This window comes from Engraulis encrasicolus, chromosome 21 (genome assembly GCF_034702125.1).
Source record: "Engraulis encrasicolus isolate BLACKSEA-1 chromosome 21, IST_EnEncr_1.0, whole genome shotgun sequence".
In the NCBI taxonomy this organism is placed as follows: domain Eukaryota; kingdom Metazoa; phylum Chordata; class Actinopteri; order Clupeiformes; family Engraulidae; genus Engraulis; species Engraulis encrasicolus.
The window spans coordinates 31925076-31937575 of NC_085877.1; the positions used below are offsets into that span (position 1 = coordinate 31925076).

The window sequence follows — 12500 nt, forward strand, 5'->3', positions numbered from 1 at the left end:
GTGTGTATACTGTACATGTGCATGTGTATGTAGTGTGAGTGTCTATGTGTGTGTATGCATATACACGCTGGTCTGTGTGTGTGTGTGTGTGTGTGTGTGTGTGTGTGTGTGTGTGTGTGTGTGTGTGTGTGTGTGTGTGTGTGTGTGTGTGTGTGTGTGTGTGTGTGTGTGTGTGTGTGTGAATGCGTGTGTGTGTGTGTGTATACTTGTACATGTCCACTCTTGTCTGTGTGTGCGTGTGTGCTTGCCTGCGTGCGTCCCTGCGTACGTGCGGTCATGCATGTGTGTGTGTGGATGTGTGGGTGTACTGTATGTTTGTGTGTACATTGTAACTTACTGTGAAAGTGCAGCAGTGTGTCCGGAGTGACGGGAGTGGCGTGGAACTCCAGGGTCTCTGCACAGGTGTGTGTGTGTGTGTGTGTGTGTGTGTGTGTGTGTGTGTGTGTGTGTGTGTGTGTGTGTGTGTGTGTGTGTGTGTGTGTGTGTGTGTGTGTGTGTGTGTGTGTGTGTGTGTGTACTGTATATGTATGTGCACATTGTAACTTACTGTGAAAGTGCAGCAGTGACAGTCAGGAGTGACGGGAGTGGCGTGGAACTCCAGGGTCTCTGCACAGGTGTGTGTGTGTGTGTGTGTGTGTGTGTGTGTGTGTGTGTGTGTGTGTGTGTGTGTGTGTGTGTGTGTGTGTGTCTGTGTCTGTGTGTGTAACTTACTGTGAAAGTGCAGCAGTGCGTCCGGATTACTGCACAGGTGTGTGTGTGTGTGTGTGTGTACTGTATATGTGTGTGTGTGTGTACTGTATATGTATGTGCACATTGAAACTTACTGTGAAAGTGCAGCAGTGCGTCCGGAGTGACGGGGGTGGCGTGGAACTCCAGGGTCTCCAGGCAACGCAGGCCCTCTCTGCACAGCTGCCGCGCCACACATACACTCATCTCACACACACCGTGCAGCTGCAGCCTCCTCAGGGACACACAGCTACGCACTGCACACACACACACGCACGCACACACACACACACACACACATGCACGCAGATACACACACATGAACACGCACGCACGCACGAACACAGATACACGCACGGACACAAGCACGCACGCACGCACGCGCAGACACAGAAACATACATGCAGAAAGATACAGTCAACATTACATGAAAATATACTACATTATGCAATCACACACACAGACACACACACACACATATACAAACACACACACACACACACACACACACACACACACACACACACATATACAAACACACACACACACACACACACACATGCACGCTCACACATGTGCGCAGAGATACACACACACATACTGACACAAACATGCAGGTCAAAATGATCACCAACGCACACACTTTCACTCGCACACACACAGACACACACACACACACACGCACGCACACACACAGAGGTCAAAAATAATCTCCAACACACACACACACACGGGTGCCAAAATTATCCCAGAGGCAGCTGAGTGCTACAGAGTGATGCATGGCGCGCATGCCGATAAAGCACTCGAAAATCCATCTGATCATGCTATCACAAGGTCCTGGGAGGAAATCCCCCCATCTCTCTCTCTCTCTCTCTCTCTCTTTGATCCACACACACACACACACACACACACACACACACACACACACACACACACACACACACACACACACACACACACACACACACACACACACACACACACACACACACATACACACACACACACATACATTAACACTAATACACACACACACACACACACACACACACACACACACACACACACACACACACACACACACACACACACACACACACACACACACACACACACACACACACACACACACGATAAAGCACTCAAACACTCTTTTGGTCAAGGTATCATGAGGTCTTGGTAGGAAACCCCCGTCTCCTCCCCAGACCTCCATCACCGGCCACAGGCCACAAGCACTTTAAATATGAGCCGCACATATACGGAAATATCAGGTCAGGGGGAGGGGGACGGAGGAGAGGAGACGATAAGGAAGGAGGAACAGGAAGGAAGGAGGGAAGGAAGGAAGGAAGGAAGGAAGGAGGAACAGGAAGGAAGGAGGGAAGGAAGGAAGGAAGGAGACAAGAATAGGGAAAGGACCAGAGAAAAAGTGAGGAGAGGAGAATATGGGGAAAGAGGAGGAGGAACAGGACGGGAAGAAGGAAGGAGAGGAGAGAAGGCGATAAACTGAGAGGAGAGGGAGGTGAAGAAAGAGGAGATCAGAGAGGAGTGTGAGAGAGGAGGTGAGGCAGTAGAAGAGGGTCATCAAGGTGAAGGAGAGCATGTGAGTTGGAGAGTGGAGAAGAGTAGAGTAGAAGAGTGGAGTGGCAGAAGAGTGTAGCAGAAGTAGAAGAGTGGAAGAGTGGAGTGGCAAAGGAGGAGAGAATGACAAAAGACCAACAAAGGTCGGCGTCTGCGCCTGCACTTAACACCCGTGTATTGCTTGGTGCGTGCACTGCCAAAAAGCAGTAATCACTCAAGATAATGGGAAAAAAGCTACTGGAGACATTGAGAATGGGCTAGCTCCGAAACGTCTGTTTCTCCAGTTAACCTCAGACTTCTGTTGTTAAATTCCGGCTTCAATACACTTTTTCACACAAGCCTTGTCCTTTTTTTCCATTATCGAAAGGAGTAGAGAAAGAAGGGGATGGGTAAAGGAGAAGTAGGAGTTGAGGAGGCAAAGAAAGAGGAGGAGGAAAGAGGGGTGTAAGAGAAGAGTAGTAGAAGAGGAATATCATGGTGAAAAGCGCGTATGAACTGGAATCAGTTGAAGGCCTCTGGTCTGACAAGTGGGGTAGCAAAGGAGGAGAGAAAGAAGAGGAGGAGTAAAGGAGAAGTAGGAGTGAAGGAGGTGAAGAAAGAGGATGAGGAAAGAGGAGTGTAAGAGAGGAGGAGTAGAAAAGGGTCAACATAAAGGAGAAAATAGAAATTACAATTAGTGGAATACCTCTCGTCTGAAGACTGGGGTAGTAAAGGACTGAAGGAGGTGAGGAAAGGTGTAATAGAGGAGGAGTAGTCATCAATGTGAAGAAGAGCATATGAGTTGGAATTAGTGGAATACTTTGTCGGAGGGCAAAGGAGGAAAGAAAACAGAGGAGTAAAGGAGGAGAAGAAGAAGAGAGGAAGAGGAATGGAGAAGGAATGGAGAAAGAGAGGAGCAGAAGGAAGAAGCCCATCCACCAACATGGTGAAGGAGAGAATATGAGTTGGAATTAGTGGAATGCAGCAGGGGGGGGGGGGACCAGTATCAGTAGTGTCTGGATGATATGGACGAGTGGAGGGGGGAGTGGAGGAATGGATGAAGGGATGAGTGCCTCTGGATGATGGAGGAGTGGAAGGAAGGATGGAAGGACGAGTGTCTGGCTGATATGGACGAGTGGAGGGAAGGATGTGGGCACTTCCAGATATGACAGTCTGGCATGCACACACACATTACTGTGAGGCACATGAATGCGTGCGCAGTGCACACACACACACAGACACACAGACACACAGACACACACACACACACACACACACACACACACACACACACACACACACACACACACACACACACACACACACACACACACACACACACACACACAGTCCAGAGTCCAGAGATAGAACATTATTAAGCCACCAACTAAATGGCAAGTGGTACGTAGACTTCAGACATAAAACAATAATAATTTTACTGCTGACTGGTGAACTTCACGATTTATGTCAGAGTGGCTAGTGAGCGTTAATTTTGCAAACTTCATTTCCACCACACGTGTGCACACACGCACACACACGGGCACACACACACACACACACACACACACACACACACACACACACACACACACACACACACACACACACACACACACACACACACACACACACACACACACACACACACACACACAATTCCCAGTATGCAGCTGTGAGCAAAAGTAGCACTGGCACTGGCCTGGAGGCGGGCCAAAACTGCTGAGCGTCCAATAAAAACGCAAATAGATCCCCGGGGAGCCACGTGTCAATTGCTTATATGGATCGCTGATTGGATGTAAATTTAGAAGGGCATGTCATCATGCACAAACATAGCTAGCGAGCAGATGCTAAATTAGATGGTTGGTTGAGGTTATGTGAGCATGCACGCGCGTGTGCATTTTTTGTGCATGTGCAGAATGCGTCTGTGTGTGTGTGTGTGTGTGTGTGTGTGTGTGTGTGTGTGTGTGTGTGTGTGTGTGCGTGTGCGCGCGCGTGTGCGTGTATTTTTATTTTTCTCTCATCTTGAGTTCAAGTATGTGGGCCATTCAGGAGCTGTTGCATTGCGATTGCCTCATGCAATGCAATGCAATGCTAAATGGATATGTCTCTCTCTCTCTCTCTCTCTCTCTCTCTCTCTCTCTCTCTCTCTCTCTCTCTCTCTCTCTCTTTCTCTCTCTCTCTCCCATTGCTAATTTCATCCCTTCTTTCTCTCTCTTCATTTCCATCTCCATCTCCATTTCCATCTCGTTTCTCTCTCTCTCTCTCTCTCTCTCTCTCTCTCTCTCTCTCTCTCTCTCTCTCTCTCTCTCTCTCTCTCTCTCTCTCTCTCTCTCTCTCTCATTAACTACTTTTAGATTTAGATGCAGTGTCCTGTAGGGCTACAGTAACATTCTGGTAATGTCAGATAGAATTCAGTTGACCATTTTAGGGGTTGGTGCACAGTTGTACTTCGCACAGCTGCAGTTTTTCCTCCAAAAATGAGGAAAAGTCACTCAGCAAATTCACAGACTTTCCTGCACACCAATCAACTCGCGCGCTCTCTCTATCCCTGCCACTTTTTCAGGTTTTAAACTACGGAACTACCTACTTCAGTTAGGACATGTGTTGAAGTTGACAGTCTCTTGAGTAGGTTTTGCTGGAGATTTTTGTCTGAGGTAGAAACATGATACCAGAGAGAGTAGAGAGAGGGAGGTTCCGTTGGCCCATTGTTTCCGGGTTCTATTATTTCAAGGGGGAGGGGGGGTAAATCCCCCTTTAGGCAGACCTAGGCAGACCTAAGGACTGTTCTATTCATTGTAGGAGTATTATGACACGCCCCTTTAGGCAGACCGGAACCTGGTCATGTTAGGTACCCATAGCAACCTATTACATTGGCATATCTCTATAAACTTAAAGAATCTCTGATGATAGTGTAAGGCCAAACAAGAAACCGTCTCGCTCAACAACCAATCTTTGTGCACATGTGAGGAACATACAGTATGTGTGAATTACCGTATTGGTTTAAGTGACTGTACAGTGACAGTATGTACTGCTTGATAAGTGATAAGCGTATGTGAATGAAAGTACAGCAAACCGATGTATGTGTACCACTGTGTGTGAGGAGAGCATACAGTATGTGCCACCGGGTGTGTGTCTGTGTACGTCTGTGTGTGTGTGTGTTTGCATGTATGCGTGCGTGTGTGTGTGTGCCTGTACCCGTGTGTGTGTCTCACCTAACGACAGCAGGCCCTGCACCCCACAGCAGGCCCCTCCCACTCCCACTTCAGACAGCTGTGGCCAGCACCGACCAATCAGCTGCAGGCAGCGGTTGCCAAAGCGACTGGGCTGGAGACTAAAGCGACCAAAAGAAACAAACAAGTAAAGAAACAAACAACCACATTAATTACACTCTTTAATTTAAACTAAATGAATTAAAAACCGAAGCATACAGAGCATGGTCACATTCCTAGACAAGCACATTATGTCATTTTCCATACCCACTTCCTTAATTTGTTTACGGCAGCTTCACTTGCGTCTAAATGCTTCGTACACAGTAAAACTGTGTCAGGAATGTGCTCTCTCACCACAAGTCATAATTCAGAAGGGTAGAGATATATTTAACACTGAGAGCGGAAGAGAGGGTTTCTCATCAAAGTGATGTTTATCAGGAACGTAGTGGTAGAACTATAATATACACTTTGAAGTGGGTATACTATGAATTTAGCAATCACATTGAGTTGGCAGCAAAAAATGACAGGCTTTGTTTTTTAAAAGATCTTTAAAATATGTTTGGGCCATATGAATGCGTATTCTAGGCAAAATGAAAAAAAAGTAAAATTGCATACTGTACATTAATTGAACATGTAATTGTTAAGTGCTTTTTTTCTGTTCTATGGTATTTCCTGCATGAACTGTATCATACAGCTCAAATGTACTATGAAATGCTTTGCTCAAATTCTCAATGTGTTGATTAAAATTGAGAAATGGGTAAACTGAGTTTACTTTCATGTACTGTGTGCAATACACACAACACACTTTATAACCCACAGTATGTTGATGTGAGGGGCTGTGAATGTGCTCAGGGTTGCCAGATGAGGCTGAGGCAAAACCCGTAGAAGCACAAAATCCCGCCCAATTGTATTGATTTCTATGGCAAAAATTTGGCGGGTTTTTCTGCTAAATGCCATTTTTATCCGCACACTGCCATCCAAAGCAGCCCAATTGGGCAGGAAACAGCCCAATCTGGCAACACTGAATGTGCTTCTAGCATAGCAGGTGGGGCCTCACCATGGCTGCAGTGGCGCCACCTGGAGGGAGCTGATGTTCCTGCAGCCTGCTCCCAGTGCCCAGATCACCTCCTGCCCCACCGGGTCTGTGGCACTCCTGTTACAGCACAAGAATAGTATATGAGACTCTCTCTCTCTCTCTCTCTCTCTCTCTCTCTCTCTCTCTCGCTGCGCCTGACACACACACACACACACACACACACACACACACACACACACACACACACACACACACACACACACACACACACACACACAGAGCTGTGTAACACAAAGCCAGGTAGACCCCACAGACAGATTGACAAACAGACAGACAGACAGACAGACAGACAGACAGACAGACAGACAGACAGACAGACACACACACACACACACACACACACACACACACACAGAGTGATACACACACACCTGTAAGTGAGTGTGTGTAGGGAGCGGCAGTAGCAGCTGGCCAGCCAGACACAGCGGTCGGTCAGGATGTTGGGGCACTCCGTCACCGTCAGCTCCAGCAGGCTCCGCCCCGTTGCCCTTAGCAACGCCTCCAGGCCCGCCTCCAGACAACCGCTATAGAGAGAGAGAAAGAGGGCAGAGCGTCATGTCAACAGAGGTCAAAGTTCAAGTTCAAGAATAGGGCTGGGGTGCAAGACATCCTTGTCCTCCCACCCTATCCTATAAACTCTGGCCTCAGTGTCGTGCAGCACCTCCGTGAACAGAACAATTAAGATTACCTCCCATTCTCCCATTCTCCCATTCGACATCCTGATTGCAACCGAGAAAATGAAAACCCCACCAACTCCCATTGTCATTGTGACACAGCACTCCACAAAATTGCATTCATGCCTCTCCTGTACAAGGGGGCAGCTCCAAATGACACACCAAGGGAGGTTGGACGGTACCATGGTCAGGGTACCTCCAGTCATGGAGGAGGATGGGGGAGAGCACTAGTTAATTACTCGCCCAACCATTACTCCTGGGTCGGGAGTCGAACTGGCAACCCTTTGGGCTACAAGTCACCCAACACCCAACACCCTAAACATTACCCATTGCCTGCCCAGTATGAATGAGCTTTCAGTTATGTTTTTCTGTTGAACAAGAAGGTTGGCAATTGATGATGTCAACCCTCACGTCACGAGGAACTAGACACAGACTGGGTGCATCCAATGAGAATATTGTGTGGTCGCAATTTCACCAGACGACCACACAAGTACATACAGTATACCTGTACGTTATGCTATTGCGACTACACATGTCCTACAAAGCAAAAAGGCAGTAACTGCGCAGAGCTCCAAACTGAGTAAAAGGACTTTTAAATGATACTGCAATCCAAGTAGTTTTGGGGAGATTATTGACATTCAGCAGTTTTTTTACTTTATATTACCACCTTTTATGCAGATGAATCATTTTATTTAAATTTAAACTTTGATATACAGTACATGTCATTAAAGTCACAGTAACTCATTTTTTAACGCAGTTACTGCCTTTTTGCTTTGTAGGGCAGACTTGTGGACATGTGTAGTCGTGATAGCATAACGTACCTACAGGTATACTGTATGTACTGCACATACACACACACTCACCGTGTCCTCCTGTAGTGCTCCTCCCGGGTTTCGTGGTAGCGTCTGGGGGCACTGAGGTTTCTCATGGTGAGGGAGCGGGTCTGGCAGCACCAGCGCGACAAGCTGACCAGAAGCTACACACACAGACATAGTGGAATAAATGCACACACACACACACAGCAGACACACACACACACACACACACACACACACACACACACACACACACACACACACACACACACACACACACACTGATTAATGCTGTGTGTGTGTGTGTGTGTGTGTGTGTGTGTGTCCCAATTTTGTGGTGTATTGTGTTGTGTTGTGTTGTGTTGTGTTGTATTGTATTTGTGTGTGTACATGTGTCTGTGTGATGTGTGTGATATGCGTCCAGAGTGACGAGTGGCGTGACGTGTGTGTGTGTGTGTGTGTGTGTGTGTGTGTGTGTGTGTGTGTGTGTGTGTGTGTGTGTGTGTGTGTGTGTGTGTGTGTGTGTGCGTGTGCTCATGCATATACGGTATGTGTCCTCCTTACCATAGAGGAGATGTGGGCGTCCTTCAGGGTGATGTGGGTCCAGAGTGACGAGTGGCGCGACACGTTCCTCCAGGACCGACACACGGCCCCCACGGCCAGAAGCGAGCGCACATCCAGGTAGCCGAACACACACCGGAGGGCCACACACACACACTCCGCAGAGGGGCTCGGCTTACCGCAGAACGGACACACCGCCTGAGACAGGTCTGGAAGACAGAGAGAGAGAAAAGAGAGAGAGAAGAGATTTTGCAGAAGGATTTTACGAAGAATTATCACCTTGCTGCAGAGCCTCTGCTATAACCTTATTGTCAGCAAAATTGTAATGACCAAGTCTTAATATGTTACTTAAGTCTCTCTTTAATGTAATGGCAATGTTGTTATGATGTAGTGTTTTTGGCAGAGAGTGACTAGGCCTTTAGACAGGCCCTCTACACTAAAAGGCTACAATTTAGTTTTCTCTGTGCTGGGAGATGTCTGGAAGACAGGAGGATAGAGGAGAGAAAATAGGAAAAAAAGAGGAGGATCTTGGGGAGAATTTAAGATTAGTGTGTCTCCACATGGGCCTTGGAGAAGAGTAAAGAGAAAAGGAAAAAAATGCATAAGGGTTTTGAGATGAATTAAAGAATTGTGTTCTCATCACTCTGCCTTGGACAAACCACCTGGGAGAAGTCTGGAAGAGATAGAGTGGAAAGAGAAAAAGGGGAAAAAAACCCAGAAAGATTTCGGGAAGAATTAAGGATGCATTTCTGCACACTCCCTTGAACACAGTGACTGGGAGGTATTGTACAGGGAGAGGAAAGTGGAAAGAGAGAAAAAAAAAGAAAAGGGTTTAGGTAGGGTGACCAGATTTGGATTTGTAAAAAGGAGGACACTTTTTTTTGGGGGGGGGGTTGTCATCGGTGTATCTGTGTATCTACAGGTATGAAAGTATATATGGGTATGAGGTATGATAGTAGGCCTATAAAGTATCAACACATCCAAAATGGTCATTTGTTTAAAAGCCACTCAAACTTTTTGGCATGCACATTCATTTGTCTACCATAAATGACAATTAAAATCTCTTCAGTTACGCCTATAGGCCTATCACATAATTTGTGTGATCATATGATGCAGAGTGTGCCTTTGTTACAATCCTAGATAGTAGGCCTAACACCTACGGTATATTGGAGTAGCTTAACAGCATAACAATGCAGCTCAATTTCATAGGCCTATTCTAATTTCTGCATTAGGTTTTTAAAAATAGATTCACCATCATGTAGGCCCATCTCAGCCATTTCCCACAAAGATGAACAGCATTAGGCTATATAACATTGTAAACTAAATATAAAAAACCACAACATTTGTGGTTTTCAACTGAATTGATAATGAAGTTATATTAGGCTACATTTTAGGCTTAATATGTTTATAAGACACCTCACAATTTACCCCTCCACTGTCATCCATTATAGGCCTAGATAGGCTATTTGTAGTGGCATGGTGCTCAGAGATTAGCAATGGGCACTGCAGCCATTAAGAGAGGAACTGGAGTTTTACCTACCATTAATAAGATAACCCATACAGCGTTATCAATAACTGCAAAGGCAATAGACAGAAGAAGAAACTGATGAAGAAGCTTAATTTCTTAACTCAGGAATGAGTCCTTCTAGCTCAGAGAAATTGCTTTTGCAAATAACTTGGAAATGTCAGATCATGAAAGAATTTTTAGGCTAAGTCTTGTGACAAGGTGTGACAAAACTTGTACCTCCCTAAATGATGGATTTGGTGGTGTTACTAGGCATACTCCTGTGTTAGATTACCTTCATACCTGGCTTCACACGCGGGATTTTTTTTTCAACTCCACCGCGAACGTGCATTTGCGTTTCTATCGGCATTGCAGTCCGTCGAACCGGCGGACAGATGCGCTTTCGCTTGTAAACATGGGGCGCACTGGCTAGTCCCCTAGGCTACTTCTTTCGGACACATGGTGGCTAGATTTGACGAGAAGGGCGTGACTAATTTGTGAACGGTAGCAGAGGTACTCTAACCAGGTAGAGAGAAACCTGGAGTGGAGTCAAATGGAACGGAGTGAAAATTACAGTGCAGATGAATTAGGTCTATATTTCAGGCAGTCCAACAAAATCCCGGACATTTCTGAAATTCCACCCGGACATTTTTTTAGGTCTCAAAAGTAGGACATGTCCGGGGAAAACCGGACGTCTGGTCACCCTAGTTTAGGGGAAGAATTAAGGGATTAGTGTATCTGCGCAATGCCTTGGACAAACCTACTGGAGGACATCTGGAAGACAGGTGGGGAGAGGAACAAGAGAGAAAGACTAGGCTTGAGCATCTTTGCACAATTCTTTTGGCACTATCAAACTGGCAACTAGGGGTGTAAATAATAATCTAAATTAATTAAATCGTTTTGTATCGAGGGGCATTCTTAGGTATCGGAAACAATCAAATTGCTTGCCCCTGTCCAATGCCCTTGCTCCATAACATAGTAGAAGTAGAAAAGAAAAAAATCGAATCGAGTCGAATCATATCAAATCGTTTGGAATCATGGGGAATTCTTAAGTATCGAAAATAATCGAATCCCTGCTTTAAGAAATCGATACCGTATCGTATCGTCATGGAGGCTGTGATTTACACCCCTGCTGCCAATTGTCAATTTTCACATGTTTGTGAAGCTTGAAGTATCTGTATTTGTGCTTGGGTATTCTTAACGTCTAACTACATTTCAAGAGTTTAATTTTGTATTTATTGTGGGTGCACATATTGTATTCTTTTGATGACTTCAAGACATATCGACCTGTGCGTAAAACACCCTCCTCTCCTTCGCCCTCTCATTGCCACTTGTCAGTCATAGTCAGACCTCCCAAGGGTCCCAGAAGTTCAGGTAGTCTCCCTGATACTGGCCCCCTGATGCCTGCGAGTCAAATAAAATATTCCTGAATTTTTTGCAATGCGATTGAGAGCGTGTAGGCAAAATGATCATTTGTGCATCATGTGTGGAATACAGTTAGTTTCACAGGCACACGAAAGAGGGAGAGTGAAGGAGAGGATGTGTGCTTATCTGCTCAAAGTGAATGCTCTGTTCAGAGTGAGTGTTCAGGGCAACTTTTTGACATGTGCACAGTCATTGGTTTAGTCAGCAAAATTAGGATTACCATCTTCCTGAAGTTAGTTTTTGGAACTTGGGATGTCTGCATAGGTTTCAATGGTCAACTGTAAGTGGAGCTAATTTTATTGGATACGAAAGAAAACTTCAGGAATGCAGCTTATACACACCACTGGCACTGCAGAAATTCACCTACAGGTATAAACAAGGAACTGAACCTTTGGAAGCTTTTTAGCTCAAACAAAAGAAAACTACAAATGCACTCAGACCCCTGCCAAGGAAGCTGTTTCATGTTTTTTTTAAAAGTCTTTCTGCCTTCTTTTTGTGGCATTTGCGGTCACTAGGGGCATCTAGATTTATAGGCTAGAAATGGTGAAGAATCTTTAAAACGATCCTGGTTCCGATTCGTGATCCGAATCACCACCAAAATTTCACTTTATTCACTTTTGTTCCTTTTGTCATTTCCAACAACTCCACAAAGTTTCCTACAAATCCGTTCATAACTTTTGAGTTATCCTGCTGACAGACAAACAGACAGACAAACAAGCTGACAGACAGACAAACCAATGCAACCGAAAACATAACCTTCTTGGTGGAGGTAATGATACTCAGAATGGTTGATTCAGTAGTGTGTGGAATGTTGTATTGAAAACAATGCAACGTAAATAAGCAAAATACCAGCTTTCACAGTGTAATCCGTATGAGAATAATGTAGGCGTTTCTGATGTGTTCAATGTAATAATCACAAGTACTGTATTATTT

At 45.5% G+C, this 12500-nt stretch overlaps 1 protein-coding gene across 1 annotated transcript in view; it reads right to left on the reverse strand.

Moving 5' to 3' along the window:
- LOC134437365 (F-box only protein 41-like) overlaps positions 1-12500 on the reverse strand; it is a 33337-nt gene that overhangs the window by 3148 nt on the left and 17689 nt on the right. The window contains exons 6-12 of the mRNA XM_063186858.1: positions 10907-10916; positions 8642-8847; positions 8126-8238; positions 6960-7112; positions 6550-6645; positions 5496-5614; positions 825-983 (exon numbers count right to left, since the gene is read on the reverse strand). Coding sequence (XP_063042928.1) covers positions 825-983; positions 5496-5614; positions 6550-6645; positions 6960-7112; positions 8126-8238; positions 8642-8847; positions 10907-10916 — 856 coding nt within the window. The remainder of the gene's footprint in view (positions 1-824; positions 984-5495; positions 5615-6549; positions 6646-6959; positions 7113-8125; positions 8239-8641; positions 8848-10906; positions 10917-12500) is intronic.